Consider the following 22,212-nt stretch of genomic DNA (forward strand, 5'->3'; position numbering starts at 1 on the left):
AATGAGCATAGAGGTGGGTATATTCTTTGGAATTAGTGTTTCCAGTTTCTTCAGAAGTATTCCCAGAAGTGGGATAATATTTTGAATCTTTATACCCTAGTTTGTGTGTGTAGGAGGGTAGGAGTGGGGAACGCTTCTATCCACTTTGCCTTCTGAAAACATCTCCTTAGATGAAGTCAAATGATAGGTAAAATGGAAGGAGAACCAGTTAGAAGACAAATGTAGTATTCCAGGTGAAAGAAAATGGACAAGGGTGGTGGCATGATATTGAAGCAAGTGAACAGTTTCCAGAGATTACAAATCTACAGAACTGGGTTTCGTGGAATGTGAAGGAAGTGTTCAGAATGATACCTATGTTTCTGACTTGCTTAAAAGATGGTTTTTCATTCACTGAAGTAGGGAACACTAGAAGAGGTACAGTGAGGACATGGTGGGTAGGAGAGATGAGAAAACGATTTGATTTTAAGTGCTTTGAGGTATCTAAGTGACGTTGTCAAGTAGCTGAAGTTCATGTGGGAGATAGGGAATAAAATGTAAATTTATGAGTCATCTGCATGTAAGAGGTTTCCCTGGGATTTAAATTTCTCTTCACCATGCTTTTCCTTCTACGCTTTCCAGTTTGAGGATCATTTTCTTTGACAGAGAAAATGGTGAAGTTTGAACGTCTGATGTTTTGTCCTCCTTCTCCCTCCTCTGCATTGCTCCTCCTCCTGCTGCTCTTCTTCCCCTTCCTCCTCCTTCATCATCATCTGTTCACATTACCGCACACCATCTGGACCAAGCCCTGGGATTGTCCTTGTTCTTCTATTTGTTCCAATTCATATATTTTTAAATGTTTTTTTTTTTTACTGTTCATGGTTTTTTTATTCCCTTTTTTAAAAAGTCACAAACTTCATTTTATTCTGTGCTTTAGCTCTTTGGTAAAATTCTTGTATATGCTCATCATTTACCTGTTTTCTTTTTTATTGTGAACTCATCTCTCAAGTTTGAATCGAAGTCCTTTAATTTGAACACTTCAAAACTCTCCTTGTACAATTTTTTGGCCTCTTTAAAAGTATTCTTCTTTTATTCTCATCGCAATCATTTCATATTATATCATCAGAATTAAGGTTTGTGATCCCACTTTCCCTCTTGAATCATCTGCCCTTTTATGTTATCTAATCAAAAACAAGTCTCCCCCTATTCTCATTCTCCTTCTTTCCTTTCCTTTTTCTTCTATTTTTCTGCCTCTTCTTTTTTTTCTCCTCCTCCTCCTCCTTTTCCTCTTTCTATTACTCTCTCTTTTTGTAGTTTTGTCTTACTGAAATTTATGCATGATTATTCCCTGGCTGGTATTGCTAAGCAGTTAGAACATCAACCTGCATACCGAAGGGTTGCAGGTTCAATTCCCCATCAAGGGCATGTACCTGGGTTGTAGGTTTGAGCCCTGGTTCTAGTTGAGGTACTTGTGGGGTACATGAGTCTCTCCCTCCCTTTCACTCTCTCTAAAACATAATCAATGGAAAAAATGTCATTGAGTGAGGATTCACACAAAAAAAGAAAGAAAATTAGCCATGACTAAACACCAGCACGATGGTTCTCTAGGTATGTCTACAGCTGATGAGTCCTCAAGGATTTCCCAGGTTTGGGGTTGTCCCTACTCTTTTCTAACTGTCCCTATCTACCTTCTATAGAATTTATAACATAAAATTATTATAATTACAAACATAGCATGACAATATTTCTTTTAAAAATTAATAATTTTATTAATATCTTTATTAAGATATAGTTTGAAAACCATTAAATTTATTTATTTAAAGTATACAATTCAAAAGTTTCAGTACATTCACAGAGTTGTGCAACCATCAGTCTAAGAACAGTTTTATCACTCCAATAAGAAACATTTGCCAAAACCGGTTTGGCTCAGTGGATATAGCGTCAGCCTGCGGACTGAAAGGTCCCAGGTTCAATTCCGGTCAAGGGCACGTAACTTGGTTGCGGGCACATCCCCAATAAGAGGTGTGCAAGAGGCAGCTGATCGATGTTTCTCTCTCATTGATGTTTCTAACTCTCTATTCCTCTTCCTTCCTCTCTGTAAAAAATCAATAAAATATATTAAAAAAAAAAAAGAAAAAGAAACATTCACTTCCCAGTACTCCTATTCCAAGCCCAGGAAAACCACTAATTAATCTACTTACTGTCTCCATAGGTTCTCCATATTATGGACATTTAATATAAATGGAATCATATATGTGATCTTTTGTGACTGGCTTTTTCCAAACAGCACACTGTCTTTAAGATTTATTCATGTTATAGCATATATTAATACTTAATTTATTTTTAATGCCAAATAATAGTCCACTGTCTGGCTAGAATACATTTTTAAATCATTCATCAATTGAAAGAAATTAGAGTTTTTTCCCTACTTTTTGGCTATTATGAATAATGGTTCTATAAACATTTGTGTACAAATTATTGTGTGGATATATGTTTTCATTTCTCCAGGATATATACCTAAGAGTGGAATTTCTGAGTCAGATGGTAACCCTATGTTTATCATTTTGAGGAAAATTAACTAATTGTTACTTTTTCTTTATTATATCTCACTAGAGGCCTGGTGCACAAAATTCGTGCACTTGGGGCAGGGAGGTCCCTCAGCCCGGCCTGCACCCTCTCACAGTCCAGGAGCCCTCAGGAGATGTCTGACTGACAGCTTAGGCCTTCACCCCTTAGCACTGCTGCAGAGGCGGGAGAGGCTCCCACCACCACCATTGCGCTGGCCAGCTGTGAGCCTGGCTCAGGGCTTCTGGCTGAGCAATGCTCCCCCTGTGGGAGCACACTGACCACCAGGGGGCAGCTCCTGCATTGAGCATCTGCCCCCAGTGGTCAGTGTGCGTCATAGTGACTGGTCGTTCCGCCTTTCAGTTGATTTGCATATTAGCCTTTTATTATATAGGATTAGAAGCAGCCATAGTCTTATTAATTCAGGAGAGGGAAGTTTTTTGTTTTTTTTTAAATAAATCTTTATTCAGATTATTACAATGGTTTCTCCTTTTTCCCCCCATAGCTCCCCTCCACCCGGTTCCCACCCCACCTTCTGCCCTTACCTCCCCCCACTGTCCTCATCCATGGGTGTATGATTTTTGTCCAGTCTCTTCCTGAACCCCCCCATACCCCTTTCCCCCTGAGAATTATCAGTCCACTCCCTTTCTATGCCCCTGATTCTATTATATTCACCAGATTATTCTGTTCCTCAGGTTTTTAATTCACTTGATTTTTAGGTTCACTTGTTGAGAGATATGTATTTGTTGTTCATAATTTTTATCTTTACTTTTTTCTTCTTCCTCTTCTTTAAGAATACCTTTCAGCATTTCATATAGCTTTGCTGGGTAGAGTAATCTTGGTTGTAGGTTCTTGCTATTCATCACTTTGAAAATTTCTTGCCACTCCCATCTGGCCTGCATAGTTTCTGTTGAGAAATCAGCTGACAATTGTATGGGTGCTCCCTTGTAGGTAATTAACTGTTTTTCTCTTGCTGCTTTTAATATTCTCTCTTTGTCTTTTGCTCTTGGCATTTTAATTATGATGTGTCCTTTTGTTTGGGGTTCTGTGCACTTCCTGGACTTGTAAGTCTATTTCTTTCACCAGGTGGGGGAAGTTTTCGGTCATTATTTCTTCAAATAGGTTTTCAGTATCTTGCTCTCTCTCTTCTTCTGGCACCCCCATAATTCTGATGTTGGTACGCTTGAAGTTGTCCCAGAGTCTTCTTACACTATCTTCAACTTTTTGGATTTTTTTCTCTTTTTGCTTTTTCGGTTGAGTGTTTTTTGCTTCTTTGTATTTCAATTCTTTGACTTGATTCTTGTGTTCCTTTAGTCCAGCCTTGGGCAAACTATGGCCCGCGGGCCAGATCTGGCTGTTCTATCTGGTTCTCTTGCTCTCCCCTCCGCTCCTTTACTTTGAATTTATATTAGTTCACACAAACACTCCATCCATGCTTTTGTTCCGGCCCTCCGGTCCAGTTTAAGAACCCATTGTGGCCCTCAAGTCAAAAAGTTTGCCACCCCTGCTTTAGTCTGTTGTTGGGTCTCTGTATAATATTTTTTATTTCAGTCAGTGTATGTTTAATTTCTAGTTGGTCCTTTTTCATATCTTCGAGGGTCTCGTTATATTTATCGGCCTTTTCTAGGATATTCTTGAAAAGCCTTATAACCGTGGTTTTGAATTCTATATCCAGTCGTTTGTTTTCCTCCATTTCTTTCGTTTGTGATCTGTTTCTTTGATGCCGCATTTTCATTGCTTCCCTGAGTTGGTAGGGTAGATTTGTGTGCTAGGTTTCTTATATGGCCCAGTGGGTCGGCCTCCCCACTTAACCTGAGGTGGACACTCTTGGTGCACCCCTTTGTGGACTGTGTGTACAGCCTTGTTGTAGTTAAGTCTTGATTGTTGTTGGTATCACTGGGAGGGATTGACCTCCAGGCCAGTTGGCTGTAAGGATCAGCTGTGTCTACGCTGGGAGAAGTTCGGTGCTGGAGACAGCCTTATAGGATTAGACTTGCCAAATTGCAATAGCCTCTGTGCTCAGCTTGGATGGGGTGGAGTCTCAGGGCGGAGCAGACAGTCTTGGCTTCCAGTCAGCCTTGCCCTTGCGCGCGTGCGCGCCTGCAGACCTTTGCCTTCCCCGGCTCCCAAGTCTCCGCCCGAGAGTCCAGATTCCCCCCACAAGAGCATGGGTCCCCAGGGGCTCGCCTGGAACTGGGGTTCAGTGCAGTCAGAACTGGGGCTCAGTGCAGTCAGGAGCTTCAGACTCCCTTCTGCTAGGAAAAGCCTGTGGCAACCTCCGCAGCCTTTGTGCGCACTGGTATGCGCACGCCTGCAGACCTCTGCCTTCCCCGGCTCCCGAGTCTCCGCCCGAGAGTCCAGATTCCCCCCGTAAGAGCACGGGTCCCCAGGGGCTCGCCTGGAACTGGGGTTCAGTGCAGTCAGAATTGGGGTTCAGTGCAGTCAGGAGCTTCGGACTCCCTTCTGCTAGGGAAAGCCTGTGGCAACCTCCGCAGCCTTTGTGCACACTGGCGCGTGAGCCTCAGGAACCCTGCCTGCCGGGGCTCCCCCGGGTCTCCCCCGGGTCTCTGAGTCTCCGGGTGCCTTTCTCTCTACCTGACAGTCCAGACTCCCCCTGTATGAGCCTGGGTCCACGGGGTTTCGCCCGGGACTGGGGTTCAGTGCGGTCGGGGGCTTCCTTCCCCCTTCCGCCAGAGAAAGTCAGCCAGGCTCTCAGCCGCCCTTCCCTCTGCGCACACAAAGACCCTTTGCCGTACCTCCAATTCTCTGTGAGCTTTTGTCTTTCCTTCTAGTTGTAGAATTTTCACTCAGCCAGCTTTCCTGTGGTTCTGGATGGTGTCCGTTCTGTCTTTTAGTTGTAGTTTTGAAATTGTTGTGCGAGGCAGCAGTTCAGGTGCTTACCTATGCTGCCATCTTGTTTTTTTCAGGAGAGGGAAGTTTTAGGGTCTAGTTTGTATCGTGACAAAGACAAGAAAGGTTTAAAAGTCTTTAAGCTAAAATAGCTTTGCTAAGTCACGTTGTCCTTGTCTATTGATAACCTAGGACTGGTCTTGCTGTGATTGCACAGTTTACTTGGTAAAGCTGGATTTAAAAAATGCTGCCTGCTCAAATTCTATGAACTGAAACACCTGGAGAGGAAGCTGCAACAGCTCTTTTGCCCATCTGGAAATGAGGCACACGTTAAGGAAACAAGATTTTTCTGGAGTACTTTTTATGGAAATCATTTGTTCAGAAGGAAAAAAGTGTTTGCCAAAATCAACTCTAAAATGTGTTTATTTCATTTGAAGAAAATTAATGAATTATTAAAGAATATGACATTTTTTCTACAAGAGAACGTGCTGTCCAGAGGACAAATATTTATTGCTATTTTACCCCTGGAGCCCTAAAGTCTCTCTCTTTATTAGCTCTCTGAATGTTGTATCCGATTTGTGTGCCTGTACACTTACCTTCAAATTTGTAAAATACATTTGTCATTCCATTGCTAGCAGACTATCACAGGTATTCTCTTTAAAAAAATTTTAAAAAAGCCGAGATTGGTTCCCTATGTGGATTTCTCCTTGACAGAACATACATTATGCACTATATGTGAATCAATAGCCTAAGAATCCACCGAGATAATGAAAAAATAGCAATGTAATTTTGCTGGGGTAGTGAGCATATAGGACACTGTTCTTGCAAATGTTATGCAAAATTGCATGGGCTTAAAAATTTGCACTAAGTATTCACTTAAGTGATATCCTTCAGTGATGAGATTTGATTTCAGTAGGTATCTTGATATGAATGAAATGTGAAGTTGCAAGTCTAGCATTGTGAGCCACAGCCAACCACTCCCTGCCTCCCAAGTTCTGTGTTTACTGCCTTACTCACTCACTTTGCATCGGCAAATCATAGAGAGAAGCTAAATGCTCTCAGCTGCACTATACCAAATCAACGCTGAGATGAATAATGAACTTAATTTTCCATAAAGACATTCTGTTTGGCATTTCAGCTAATAAGGTAAGCTAATGGCAATTCTGGGCTATGGAAAAGAAAATAAATAGTCTCATTGTGCTTGATTTCTGTGCTAATCCATAATTCTTTTTTTAACATGCTGCAGTTAATTTCATGTTTCACTATGTCTGTGAATGTGGGATGAACAATTTTATGAAGAGTACCCCCAATGCACCCTTTTCCTCTGATTAGGTTGCTTATGTATTAGAGGGGCAGAGGGAGAAATCCACCTTTTTAGTAAGAATGTCATCTATATAATAATTTTTTACCGCCCATAGTGCAAAGTGAATTTAGCTGAACAGCAGAAAATTTAGATGCAGCAGAGATAGACAAATGTATTTAAGCACTGCTTATTGAATATATTTAGCATTTAGTATGACATATAAATTGATGTTGAATGTGCTCTGAAGAAAGCAGAATACATAAATCGTGTTGGTTTCTGAGTCATTTCATTTCTAAGTACACGTTATTCTCAAGAAGGTAATATTTTCAGTTGCTAACATTATTCCAGCTTTAGACGGGTTTTATTTTTTAAGATTGTATTTCTAAAATAGCAGCATAGCAGTAATATGAATTTTGGCTATTAATTTCTTACTTACCAGGGCTGCGATGATTTTAGTTCATGTGGAAAATGTACTGATACTTGTTTGTTCACTGAAGTTCATGGAATTAAAAACCAGGAGACCTGTCTGAGACTTTCGTTGCTACTTTGGTTATGCTTTTTGTCATCAGTTTTCCAGCCTTTAACACAAGGGTTTTTATTTTAGTCAGATTGGAGCACAAATCCCTGAAACCAGCAAAAGCTTAGCAAGATAGGGAGGAAATTACAATCTTTTCTATAAGAAGGACAAAAATGAAAAAATATGATCAAGATTTATGTTCTCTGGGCTCACTGCTGTGTCACCTGAAAATTAGAGACTCTATTCTCTCAAAGTAGGTGACCTCAAAAGGCATTTCAGAAGGTCTATTCAAAAACAGCCAAACTGTGGAAATTTTGGAGAAATGGAAAGGAAATGTTTCTTCTATTCCTACTGCCAAACCTTCCCATTCTGTTTTTCTGAGTGGGGAGTGGGCTGTAGACACCTGATGTTTTTGTTTTGTGGAAATCTTTAAACACCACAAACTTTTATAGAAATGAAAGAGTTTTTATGACCCTCTCCCCTTTAAAGTGTCCACAGTGTCTGTTTTCCTTAAAAGTATAAACAGGATGTTTGAGTACAAGTAGTTAGCTGCCACTAATGATTTAGTTCCACTTAAATATCATCCATGGTCCACCTACAAATTTGAGCATTTCTCTTGAAATGCCTCTAATATAGTACAACCATGCAAAGGAGGAGTGTGTCATTTTAGTCTACCACAGTTCATTTTTAAGAACACCAAGACAGCCCTGGCTGGTTTGGCTCAGTGGATAGAGCATCGGCCTGCGGACCAAAGGGTCCTGGGTTCGATTCTTGTCAAGGGCACATGCCCGGAGTTGTGGGCTCAATCCCCATTTGGGGGCTTGCAGGAGGTGGCCAATCAGTGATTCTCTCTCATCATTGATGTTTCTATCTCTCTTTCTCCCTTCCTCTCTGAAATCAATAAAAATATACTTTAAAAAAAGAACACCAAGACAGACAGACATATGTTACCTATTCTTACTTCAAGGCTTTAAGATGTGTTCAATTCCATTCTCTGTTTATAGAACTCTGTTGGAAGTGGAATGTGGTGGATTGGTTTTTATTTGTAAAGTGTTCATTTTCTCTTCATCTTTCCCCCTTTCCCTCTCACACCTCTTTGCTCCAGACCATCCTTGGCTGCCCCGTGCACTCTTTTTCTCCTTTAATGCTAATATTTTTTCCATTGCCCTTCTCCCCACTACCTATGGATTGCCTTACATCCACTGGAAGAAAATAACTAGAAAGCAAATTTTTTTAACCACCAAGTTGTTTTCTTCTATTTCCTGTCATTTGTACAACACGAAATATTTTATACCAGCATGACATTTTATCCACTATGGCTACCTAAAACCAACCTGCTGATGTCTATCTGCAAGGCTGTCGGACCAGCTTCCCTGTCGTGATTCTGTGGTCTACAATGGTCAACCCACTCATGCTCAAGATGAGATGCAAAGCTGCCAAATGCAAGGCATGTGTTATTTACAGACTCATGTGTTAACTCTCAATGTTAATTAATGCAGAAAATCTAGAGGAAGCAGCACCACCACCTTTCCTTCACACACCCACAGAGCAAAGACCACAGAGCAGCCATCATCTGAGGACAGTGGTAACAGAGACAGCGGCATTGTTACAGATGGCCCGCCATCATAAGACGTTCCTGGCATGATGGCAAGGAGGCCTGAGCAGAAGGCAGCAAACAGATTTGTTCCCAAATAAATGTGAAGCTCATTCTTGGGCACAATCAGAATTAAGTGGAGGAGGAGCAAAGATGAGGGAGGACTAAAATATCACTAGACTTGCTTATTATTGCTAATGTTACCTCATGCAAGCTCACAGTCTGGGGGACGCAAGGATGTGTGCATTATGAAAACAACTCAAAACCTATCATGTCTAAAGCTGGGCTTAGTATCTTCCCCACAAGCCGCCTTATCCTATGTTTCCTACCTCTGTAAAATAGCATCCCTGCCTACACAGTTTTTTTCAGTCCCAAAACATGGGAAACCTTGATTTTCCCCACCTCTATCTCACCCTCACATTTCCAAGGTAAACTCATAAAAGTCAGTTGGATGAATGGATAAATGAGTGAAGAAATCACAAAGTCTTACAAATTTTATTTCTATTCACTTCTCTCCATTCTCTCTGCCACTATCCTAGTTAACTTTCTCTGGTTTCTCACCTTGATTTTTCTAGATACCTCCAAGTGGTCTTCCTGCCTCTAGTTTGCCCTTACTCTGGTCCATTCTGTGTCCTGTAGCCCCAAAATGTTTCTAAAATACAGATAAAAAATCACCAAACCTACTGCATATAAGTCATCAGTGATTCCTCCTTACTAAGGGGATAGAGTCCAAACCCCTTAACATGATTTACAGGGTCTGATATAAGTGGAGACCTTTTCCTTCACAGCCTCATTTCCTAACACTCACCCTGTTTAATCTTCATTTCAGCCCTACTGATTGACTTCTAACTTTCTCAAAAGTGCCATGTTCTCCTGTCCAGGGCCTTTGCATGAGCTGCTCTCTCCTTTGTCTCTTCCATCCATCTATCCCAAATTCTTCTCTCCCCTACTTAAACCCTTTACAACCTTCAAGCTTCCTCTGAGATGGCACTTCCTCCAAGAAGCCCTCTTTGGCCAGGTTTGAATTCAGTACCCTCTCCCAATATGTTTTCACAGCATCCATTATTTCTTTATCATACTTCTTCTATTTATAGGATTATCTACCTCACTAACCTACCAGTTCCATGAAGGAACATATCCAGTCTCTTATTCAAAGTTAGTAGCCATATAGAATTCATTCAAATTCTATATGAATGCATGAATAGATACTTGGGCTCCATAACAAGCTTTATTATCTTTTGTTTTGATGACGTTGCAGAAATTGAATGCAATGATTCTTGGTTACTCATTCCTGCAAAGTACTGTGATAAAGAGGTTCACATCAATGCTGTCATCTTGTCCCTATTCCTATTTTATAAATGAGACACCTGGGGCTCGAATTGCCACGAGTGACACTGTTTTTAAGTCATGTGCCCTTTGGTCTGCTTAATTCCAGGGGCCATCTCTTTCTATTCTCCACATGGGCCACTGCTTCCTAAGAATGAGAGGAAATTTTCATCTTAAAAATGAACAGTGGATTGTAAAAAAAAAAAAATCCTTAATTTGTCACTGCCTACCTATTCATTTGCTTTTTGACCTCCAGTGGTCTGCCCTGAGTGTACTTTTCGTTTATTGTTAATCTGAAAGTACCTTTCTTTGTACTGTATTCTTTATCCTCCAGCTTTCTTCTATAGCCCCTATGTCTCCGGGAGTTTTCTGCTTTTCTTGCTCTCTCCACAGTGCAAGTAGCTGGGCCTCACATTTCTGTTTCATTTCCATTGTCCTTTTCAACACAATTTTTCCCCAGTCCTGCTCTATGATTACTCTTTCCACGGTGCTTTTGCCTGAGCTCAGTGAGCCCTTAATGTTTGTCAGCCATAGTCTGATTTCAGACCACTTAGGGGGCTTCCATTGGTCTTTCACGGGGGAAGCAAATTGCTACTTGTTACTACCCAAGCACTTAATGAGCAGTACTCTCTGTGGGAGAAATATCTGGAAGTACAGCTAGAGAAGGGAAATGTACAATTTCTGGGAAATGTTCCATTTTGTGTTGACTGAGATAGTCTTCAGGGTCCTTGTGATGCAAACCAATACACGTTGCACACGTTGCACACAGTCCAAGAATGTGAGAGGCAGTACAGCCTTGTGTGAGGAGCGAAGGCTTCTGAGTTGACAGACATTGGTTTGAATCCTGTTTCTAACATTTCTCTGTCTATGTGACCTTGGCCAAATCAAGTAACCTTTCTGCACCTCCATTGCTTCACCTGTAAAACAGAGATAATAATGGTGCCTATCTCATTAAATGCTGCCTGGCACACAGTAGGTACCTAATTTACTATAATGTCGTGTTGGTGGTTGTGGTATGTGGAAAGTGGCCCAGAATATGCCCACACCCGGATCCAGGAGACGACCAATGCTACCTTACATGACAAATGTGGCTTTGCAGATATGACTAAGTTAACAATTTTTGGATGGGGACATTTTCCTGGATTATCTGGTCAGGCACTGAATGTCATCACAAGTGTCCTTATAAAGGGGAAGCAGAGAGAGACTTGACCTCAGAAGAAGGCCATGTGACCATAGGAGCAGAGAGGTTTGAAGAGGCTGTGCTGCTGGCTTTGTGATGGAGGAAGGGAAGGAATACATCTCTAGAGGTGGAAAAAGCAAGGACATGGATTCTCCGTAGAGCTTCCAGAGGGAGCTCAGCCCTGCCCAAACCTTGGTTCTAGCTTAGTGAGCCAGTTTTGGACTTCTAGCCTCCAGAACTGTGAGAGAATAAATGAGTTATGTTTAGTCACTAAGTTTGATCATTTGATATGGCAGCCATAGGAAGCTAACACTGTGGTGATACTTTGGGAAATGAAAGATGACTCTGGAAGAGACATGACAAAGGTTGACGTGTTGGGCAGAGAAGCCCTGTAAATGTTCAATGTGCACCCAAAGGCATGGTTAGAGGCATCACAATGTCAGTGTTGTGGGTAAGAGGAAGTGCAGAAGGAGGAGGTGAAAGGGTGAAGCCATGTGTGGGGATTTTAGACAACAGAAGTGAGGTCTTGTGGAGAAGGGAGGTGATAAATAGTGGCTGAGGGTGGGATGTGACAGTGCAGGGTGGCTGAGCAGATGGTGAATGTTCTGTTCAGGAAAGACAGAGCAGTTAAGAAGAAAGGCTAGTTTGGGGAATTTCCCTGGGCAGCCAGGCTTGCTGAGAAAGGGAGGAAATATAGATTTAGAAAATACGACCTGTGTCCCAGAAACAAAAGCAGCCATGTCTATTGCTTTCAGTACCATATTACTGGTTAAAAAAAAAAAAAAAGACAATCCAATGAAAGGAATTCTGGAAAAGACATGTGTGCTTTAGATCTAGTCAAGACTATTAGCAGGAAACTGAGAGCCTTCAGCTTAATCTATTTCTAGCAGTACCCAGAGAGGCCTCCATCTGAAGGGAAGTTTGTTTCATTTCAACTCTCTATGTATTGTACATAATTTGTACCTCATATAGAACACACAATGCCATTTCACATGGCCATGCCTCCACATACATGATTTCCTCTCCCTCTTGCCCTGGGCCCAGCTGGCAAAGTATGCCCATCATTCAAGTAGCTAGTCAATATGACCTCTTTGGACCACCTTCCATGCTAATTGCACTGTCTGGTATGTGTTTTCTAGCAATTTCCACAGTTGATTGTAATCACACTAGAGTGCTTGTTACTCCCTCCCCCCCCCTACTAATCTCACCTCTCCCTCTAATAGACAGAAAGATCCCTGAGGGCAAATGCAAGTCTACTGATACTTGTATCTTCTGCTCCCACAGTGCTTGGCATATAAGAAGCAAATAAAAGTGAATGGATGGATGGATGAATTGATTCATTGATCAAATCCTGTGGGCAGAGTTATCATGGGATAAAAAAAATAATAATAAAGTTCATGAATCCTAGGTCAGTGTCCAAAGAAAAGTAGTCCTTCTATCCTACTCTTCAAAAGCAAGAAATAGTAAAAGGAAGAACTGTTTCATGCATGGAACAGGGATTAATTCCTTTATCATTTATTGTTTGGTTCAAACTGCAACTCATTATCTGAGCTAGAATTTAAAAACAACTTTTCTCCACGCCCAGATCTAATTTGCCATCTCTTTTATGACATGATTATTTTTTTTTTACCAAGGCAGCCTACAAAAGGAGAATAACAAAATACTATGTTAAATGCACACTAATTTATTTTCAAGTATAATAAAACCACAGGTTGGTTTTTACCTATTGTATTGCACATTTGAGGGAAAATTTCCAAGGCTCATACTTTTTCTTTAAAAAAGATACATATGCTCAATGCAATATTTATAAACAAATGCTACTATTATAGTTTCATTACAAATATAAATAGTAAGAGCAGCAGTAAAACATATCCCATTCACAATTGAAATAAAATTACAGTAAAACCTCGCTATAATGGACTAATTCGGACTAGGGGTATCCGTTAAAGCTGAAAGTCCATTATATAATAAAGTAGGTTTTCCAACTGTGTATATTTTAAAAATTGACAACTTAGTTTACCTGTTTTTACTTATGTAAAACATGTAGACATGTTTGACTAATTAAAATTAAGTATGTATGAAAAGTTTAATTTCACAGAAAAGTTTTCTGTATGTTATTACTATAAATTTAAATTTATACTGAATAGGTCTAGTGAATGGGTGCATTCACCAGTCACCGTGAGTAAACAAATGTACACGTCTGTGGCGTGGCTTAGCACACGTGGGAACATTGACCAGCACCAGTTAAAACTGTTGCAGAAAGTCACACCCGCCACAACAGAACCAATTACCCTGAGCCATGCCATGTGATCACATGCTAATCATTCACCAAACATTGTTTACAAGCAGTGATTCTTGGATTTCAATATGAAGATTTTAGTTGTACATATGTAATATTTATTTATGCCGGTGAAATTACTACAGGTTTTTTTCCCAACATATGGCCTATTCCATAAAATTTTGTTTAAAATAACAGTTACAAAAAATAACCTGTTAATTTATTTATAAGAAAATCTTGGTTTAAAAGCATTTAAAAATTAACAAGGTGTTAATTTTCACATATGACATACAGGCTGGAAATTTTGCCCATTAAATCCGAAGTCTGTTAAGTCAAGGTCCACAAAATTGAGGGTTTACTATAATCATAGATATTGACCACATGGTCAAAATTTCTTTACAGAGCCACCTAGATTAGTGTTTAGTTAAACAACTGGGTACTCTAGCCTGGCCAGGTGGCCATCTAAACTAACCATTGCAGATGGGAACTTGAGTGGCAGCCTCTGGGGTAGTGGTTGCGAGACTCGGGGGCAAACAGGGACGCTGCAGCGCTAATTGTTATAAAGGTTCTCTTCAGTTGCGTTTGTTCTTCTAAATTAGTTTGGGTCAAAGACCTCAGTGTAAATAGCAACTGTGTAACCAGCTGCCCAGGAGGCCGCAGTCCATCCCAGCAGAGTGAGCCTCTGCTGTGCTGACTTGGACCTGCCGCCTTAACACAGTGCCTGCCACGTCACTGTAACTGACAAGCTTTTAAGAGCGAGGAAATCAATTGTGAAATGTTTGTTTCTTGCTGACAAATGAACAGAAAAACCTACAGTCACCTGCAATGTCACATCACATGAAACAAATAGAAATTTCAGAAACCGATCATTTAAGCCCTTCTACATTCTAAAAGACCAATATTTCCATAATGACCTGCCTTAATAAAACAAATATAGAGCTAACCTGAAAAAAATAAAGATTACTCTAACATACTACTAATGTAACACATATCACATTATTTTAAAACCAGTTGTTTACAAATCTGTCGCACCCAGCAATCTGTAAGCCACTTGAGGGAAGGGATGATGTCATTCATTTGGCAGAGACTGTGTCCTATTCATGCCTATGTTTCCAGTTACAAGGAGAGTCAAGTAAATAAAACAAAATAAAACTACTCGCCAAATCTTTTTTTTTTAATATATTTTATTGATTTTTTACAGAGAGGAAGGGAGAGGGATAGAGAGTTAGAAACATCGATGAGAGAGAAACATCGATCAGCTGCCTCCTGCACACCTCCTACTGGGGATGTGCCTGCAACCAAGGTACATGCCCTTGACCGGAATCGAACCTGGGACCTTTCAGTCTGCAGGCCGACGCTCTATTCACTGAGCCAAACCGGTTAGGGCAAATCTTTTTTTTTTTATTGTCTAAAGTTTTACATATGTCTCCTTTTTCCCAGATTGATCCCCACCCCCCACCACCACCCCATGCTAGCCATTCCCACCCCGGGCAAGCCCCCACCGCCCTAGTGTCTGTGTCCATTGTCTATGCTAATATGCATGCATACAAGTCCTTTGATTGCTCTCTAACCCCCCTACCTCCCCTGCCATTTATCTCTGGATCTATTTTTGTTCATCAAATTATGTTGATCATTATATCCCACATATGAGTGAAACCATCTCACCAAATCTTTTACCACATAGCCTGAGTTATACCTGACTTATTAATCAATTCAGGATTTAGGAACCTTTAACCCTGGATTTTCCTTCACCAGTGGCGGGGGAGAAACATGGCAGCAGGTCTGGAAGGGCCCCTGTGCATGAAGGGGCTAGCGGGGTATAGTATCGTGGAGGTGGGTTTAAATGGTGGACACATAACCGACATCCAGAGGAGAGCATTCCAAGATGGAAGAGGTTGGGAAATGCTCTCTATTGCACTGCTCCCTTAGAGCGTTGCCATCCATATTAGCATCTAAAGATTCCAGATGTCTGAGTATATGGCTGAGTTTATCAGATTCAATTCCTTTTCTTCACATGTACATCTATTCACATCATGCTTTGACAAATGTCAATCCCCTCATTTACAAATGAAGAAACTGATATCCAGAATGTAAATTGCAGTTTACATGGCTCGTAATGGGCAGAATTCAACTAGAAATCAGATCTTTCTCTTGGACCTGTGTGCTCTCAGCTTTATCATATTGTAACTATCTATCCACTGAACTCAACAAAATAAAAATATGATTAATCTAGCCCTAGCTGGTTTGGCTCAGTGGATAGAGCGTTGGCCTGGGGACTGAAGGATCCTGGGTTTGATTCTGGTCAAGGGCACATGCCTGAGTTGCAGGCTCGATCCCCAGTAGGGGGTGTGCAGGAGCAGCCAATAGATGATTCTCTCTCATCATTGAAGTTTCTGTCTCTCTCTCTCTCCTTCTCCCTTCCTCTCTGAAATCAATAAAAATAATTTTTAAACATGATTAATCTGTATGAATAATTTGCAAAACTGTTTTGATCTCCCTGTATGGAGATGTAAAAGACTAAATTGGAGGTTGGTTTCTCTGTGGAAAGGAAGAACCATAACAAAACCCAGTCTTCAGGAATTTACACTTCGTGTCAAGCCTATGCTGTTGCTTGTTTCACTCAAAGAATCTGTGTTCATGAAACATAGCACTAGAGGCATGAGAGTGGCATTGGCCTGTAAAATTAGGCATGTGTCACATGTTTTGCATTTTATATCATGAACCTAGACCATGCCAATCTTTCCCAGTAAAAACGGTAATGAGGTAAGAATGTCGTATTCAAGGTAATAAATGATTATCTCTGGGTCCAAAGAACCTTCTATCACCAAAAACTGACTGGAATTCTTTCATATTCTCTCTCACACACACATGAACACATATGCACACTTCATATTCAATGTTTTCCCTATTACATTTTAAACTACCCAACGACAGTAACTATTTTTTTTCATTTGAGAAAAAAAAAATTGGGGGCCTTTTTTTCTTTCTTTCTTTACCTTTTTGGTAATGAGTCAAAATGACCTGATTTGGGTTCTTCAAATATTCATACTTCCCAGTAACAAGGCTGCCTTCTGCAAGTCATAGCCACCTCACTGCAGCAGAGTGATTAGGCACTTCACTTCCCACTCAAGTTTGCAATTGTTTGTGCAGAGTAAAAATTCTGAATTAATAGACAAACATTCAACTAAGTGCCCCTCATAACATCCTACTTGACAAAAAGGAATTACTTTCTTTTTCCCTGAGCTACATTTGGATAACATCCAGAACCAAAGAAAACAAACTATTTTGTGTCACAATGTCCAGAGGGAACATTTTTTTTCGTGAGACATAATTTTTAAATCAGAAAAAAAAATTAAGTGGCTTCCTAGCTTTTGTCCAAATCAGTCAAATGTCCCCGAAAATCCTGGGAGAAGTCTGAAGCATAGAGCATACATTCTGGGGTAGGTAGGCCATTATGGGGTAGTCAGAGGCTGAAGCAGGGCATCTTGAGTGCCCGCCCAACTGCCGAGGTAGAGGGCTAAGACTAGCTTTCTTCCTTGTACACCCATCAATCTGGCAACTCGATTTCTTCTCTTCCACCCAAGAAGATGTTGCTACATGTAAATTTTGACCTGATTTCCATTGTAATAAATATATGGGGCATAGAGGCAAAAGAAGCTCAGGAGCAATTGTCCCTATCTGGGATTTTTTTCAGGTTGGCTTCCTGAACAAAATTCACTTAAGTAACAATTGGTTTTTCTGCCCAGTTTTGCAGAAAGCAAAATTTTATTGAATTTTATGTGAAAGGAGAAGTACATTTATTCCCTTTGTTTGGGTTTACAAGACAGCTTCCTTTTGTTCTGATGTTATGCAGACACCAAAGGAAGATATAAAAAAATGTCTGGGAGGCATTTGGGTATCATGAAATATTTAAATCAGCAGTTTCTAGCACATGTGGTCAATAGAAGTAGAGGGAAACTGAGGCATCTGATCTGATTGCCTTTGGAGAATTATAGCCTCATGTAGGAGGATTCAATATGGATACAATTTTAATGTAAGGTACTTGAGTTTGTAGATTTTCAAAAGATAGAGTACCTCAATGAAAAACAACTCTGTTATTGCATTAATTTAATTAACCATAAAAAAATCACATTTTATTTCTTAAGAGGTTGATTATATAAAGAAAACATTGAGAGGCTAAATATATAAAAATAATATCTGCAATTTATTCAACTGATAAATTAGTATAAAGATTTACTTATTAGGTGACTCATTGCAGCCCTCTTTGAAAAAGATAAAAATGTGATACTGAAGAGTGTCCCTCAGTGTACTGTTAATATGCTAGTTCCTCCATCTGTGATGCTAAAACGTAAAATGTGGTCTTCATGAAGCAGGAATTTGGTTTTGTTCAGTTCTGCATCTTCAATGTCTGAAGTGGGCCTGACACATGGAAGGTGAGCATTAAACATTTGCTAACTGAAGGAATAGTCCCATATCATGAAGCATTTCATAGTTATTAGGAAGAAGGAGGTGGATCTATAAGCACTCACATGCAAACACCAACATATACTAAAGTAAACGTGTCAAGTGCTGAACAATATTTATGCTTTAATACGAGTTAGTTAAAAAAGAAAATGTGCTCATATATGGATATATAGATATACACACATACATATGCATGAAATATCAGAAGGAAAATGTGAAAGTGATACAATGGTAGTTACCTTTAGGAAGTAAAAATTTGGAGACCTGGCAGCAGGAGACTTCTACTTTGAACTCTATACCATTTATAGTGTTTGTGGGGGTTTTTTCCATAATTAACATATATAACTTTTATTAAAAAATAAATTCTGTGGAAAACCCCCAAACCCATTTTTATTTTAAAAAGATGAAATCTGTGAGGGATCACAAGCCTACTGCCAGAAGGGGTCTGTTTTTGAGAATTTGTGTTGTCTCTACAGGATCTCAGTCTCCATCACTGGCAGGGAAAACGTAAGGGAGAAGTTATAGCTGGAAATTAGTGAATGTTGGGTAGGAGAATGAGAAAGTAGGATCTTTATTATTAAAGTCTCTTTTTTTTTTCTTTTTTTCAGCTTGGGCTAGAATCTTATGTTCAAGGAAAATGTACATGTAACTAAATGCAAAAAAAAAAAAAACCCATATGTTCTGAGTCAGTCAGTACCATTTATTTTCAATGAGATAAAACAGCTTATTTAAACTTTGAATTTTCCCATTGGGTTTAGACGATTCAGCTGTTTATCCAGCAGCACTCTGCTTAAAAATAGATGGAATGACATTTGTGGTTGCTTAAAAAAAATCCTTTGGAGAAAGAAGCAGAACTCTAATGCCACATTTACCATCCATATTATGTAAGGAAGGCAAGTTTTATGCTGTGAGGGCTCAAATAAATTATTCTCCTTTCTAACCTATAACCTATAGCTCTTTGGAACCAATCACAATCATTGAATATTATATATATATATATATATATATATATATATATATATATATATATCCCAGCTGAGTTCTACTTTTTGGTGACTAATTAATTTAATGGAAAACTAAATGTGGTTGGAAAGAGTTTTTAATAATTGCACACGGAGAATTTTTTCTTTTTTCACCCTTCTAATTATGTACTCCCCTCATAATTCTTTTGTCAACTATTTATTGAATGTGGCAAACACTGTGGCTACAAAACTAAATATAGAGATAACTTTGAGTGTATTTTACCTGACTTTACATATATGTAATAATGTGTATACGAACCTGCCCAGAATAAGTGGTTAATAGTAGCCTTATACTAGCTGTCATACGATTCCACAGAGTCTAGGATAATAATTCAAATAGGTTGAGCTGAAAATATACTATCACCCAAATTTTCAAACTGAGTAGATATACAGAAGCACTACAGTCCATTAAAGTATGAAATATTAAAATCAGTGTTCCAATCTTGGGAGCATTGCTGAAGGCAAAAGATTATGACACCAGGAGAAAATGAAACCAAATGCATCACTTTCCCACCCAGAAAAATACACCTGTCTTAGGATCCTCCTGGTTGTATTTATTTAAAAAACACACTTTAGGAGGAAATTGCATTTATTGGCTAATATGAAAAAGGAAATCAGGTCTGTGTAAGGGCAAAGGCATATGTCATCCTATGCAACATGTTTATGCTCCGTTCTTCTAGAAGTTTTCTCTGAGTGCTCATAAAAGATAATGCGATTAGATTCTGTTTCTTCCTTCGTCAGGCATTCTCCTGACCCTGAATGCTATCGCACAGATGGCAAGTGAATGGTGTTTGCCCACTGAGAAGGAATTGTACTCTTCACCCCTCCATTATGTGACTTGAATACCCACCTGGTTTACTTGACTCTGGGCTTGCACCTGCTCCTGCTGACCTGAAGCCATGGCAGTGAGTGGTCCGGTTAAGATGGAGAAAGAGTCCTCCATCACCCATTCTTCCATCTCTCCTCGGAATCTACCTCTCAGAGGTAGCCTATGTGGCCCTCCCACTGGACACATTGCTTTATCACGACAGTATTTTCCTTTTCTTAGATTCTGTAAATGTTTTGAATGGTAGGAGCAAGGAGTTTGTGCTTTCCTTTGACTAGGCGGTATAGTTCAGAGCAGCCCTCGGCATTCTGTACAAGTGATAAATACTCATGATGAACAATGGAGCCGGCTCTGGAGGCCCTGGGGCTGGCTCTAGGAGAACTCAGAATGAGGGGGAAATACATCAAGTTCTAACATAAAGGCAAGATTTCGCCTCTCATTAGGTCCAACGGCTCCATGTGGAAAAGCGTGTTAGTAAGATGGCACGGGGATTGTGTTGGGGGGTGGGGGTGGGGGTTTGGAGGCCTTCGTGTGCTCTAGGCTTTCAAGCTGAGTTTTCCATCTTCTTTCCAGCCAGGGTGTTATGATATAACAATCCAAACATAAGTTATTTTCTTTCTTCTTTTCCTCTTATGATTAAACCTTCACTATCATGGGTTAGCTCTCCCTCCTCAATAAACTAGAGTGCTTCTTTCTTTTTACAAAAATGAAGCATTTAGACAAGGTGATATTTATGTACACTCTCTCTTATGACCCCTTTCAGCTTTATTTGTATGTGAGTTTCAACTCAGGTGTGAACACATTAATTTTGTCAATAATGGACATTAATCTTCTACTTTATACAAATGCATCATCTTTATAAACAAAGCTTTAAAAAATACCAACAATTGTAACATCTTAGACATACTTTATCATTGAGAAAGCAAAATAGCCCAGATTATCAAAGTCATGTGCAGTGATGAATGCACCAAACGTTTTTTTCTCTCTCCAAACCCACATGGTAGTTTAGAAATAAAGAAAACATTTTTAACCAGTAGTACAATATTAGTGGATGACATCCAATTTCTTAGAGATTTAAAATAACGTAGATTGGGATGGAGCCAGGGAATTAAAACAATGGGGGGAGAGAGAGAAGGGAGAAATCGTGTTAGAATTATAGTCAACCCTCTGTGGTAAGAAAGCTTCAGTGAGTGGATTTAAAAAACTGAGTCTCGCTGGTGTTTTAGCCCAACAAAATGATTCTCCTATCACTAGCGCAAGGCTTAAAGACAGTAATAAAATCTAGTAAAATATCACTAATCTCTTTGAGATAAGAAAATATTACAATGGTAGGTGTTCTTTTTTCAAGGCAATTTTTTATAGCAATTCATCCATTTTAATCACCCTGATCAGAGTCTTTCGGTTGTTAAGGACTATTCCATTGTGTGGTTTACAAACAAATATGACTAGAAATTCTCAGAAGTTGTAAAGCACAGTAGCTATGGGACCCATGTTTGCCCCAGCAATGCCTGGCACTGTGCTTTGCACACACAGGAGGGCTTCACATTTTACATGTTCGCTGTATGAGGAAAGTGTAGGATCTCACTCCTTCCCACCACCACCGATCACCCTATTTGGTAGCAAGCAGCAACTTTTTCTGAGGAACGAGTAAGCTCTTAGAGCCAGGTTGTTAACTATGTAATTCTAAATTTTCTAAATACTTCTAATGGAAGTGGATGAAGATGAAATAGTTTATAACTTGTTCTGAGACTTAGACAACCTAAGTAGGCCTTTGAGTTACTTGCTTGTTGTAGGCAGATGCTCTAGACATTTAGTCACTTGATCATTCGTTGGCGATGTGCTTAATTCATATAAGATACAGCAAACCCTCCGTTTTGCAGACCTCAATTTAACAGACTTCGAATATAGAGGACAACATTTCCAGTCCGTATGTCATATGTGAAAAGTAATGCCCAGTTAACTTTCAAATGCTTTTAACCAACATGTACTTATAATTAAATTCACAGGTTATTTTTTTTTTGTTATTAATTCACTGTTATTTTTAACAAATTTTAGGGAATAGACCATATGTTGGAAAAAACACTAGTAATTTCGCTGACATATCTACAACTGTAGTCTACATATTTAAATCCAAGAGTCACTGCTGGTAAACAATGTTCGGCAAATGATTAGCATGTGATCACAGCGTATGGAGTTTGGTAATTAGTCTGCTATCTCATGGAGTGACTTTCTGTGGCAGTTTTAGTATCTGCTGGTCCCATGTTCCCTTGTATGTTAAGCCACGCCCCAGCCGTGTGCCTTTGTTCACTTG

The 22,212-nt window shown here is 39.7% G+C and overlaps 1 protein-coding gene across 22 annotated transcripts in view; it reads left to right on the forward strand.

The window, feature by feature from the left end:
• Positions 1-22,212, forward strand: part of DLGAP1 (DLG associated protein 1) — a gene marked incomplete at its 5' end in the record, with an annotated part of 693,962 nt that overhangs the window by 469,295 nt on the left and 202,455 nt on the right. The window contains one exon of one of the 22 annotated variants that reach the window (XM_080685506.1): positions 6,339-6,537. The exons of 19 other annotated variants lie outside the window; for them this stretch is intronic. In XM_080685506.1, the coding sequence (XP_080541632.1) occupies positions 6,487-6,537 (51 nt within the window). Of the gene's footprint in view, positions 1-6,338; positions 6,538-22,212 lie in introns of those variants that run through there. 2 more of the 22 variants (XM_080685510.1, XM_080685516.1) reach the window with 2 other exon arrangements.

Source organism: Plecotus auritus (genome assembly GCF_963455305.1).
Source record: "Plecotus auritus genome assembly, chromosome: 8".
NCBI classification, from domain to species: domain Eukaryota; kingdom Metazoa; phylum Chordata; class Mammalia; order Chiroptera; family Vespertilionidae; genus Plecotus; species Plecotus auritus.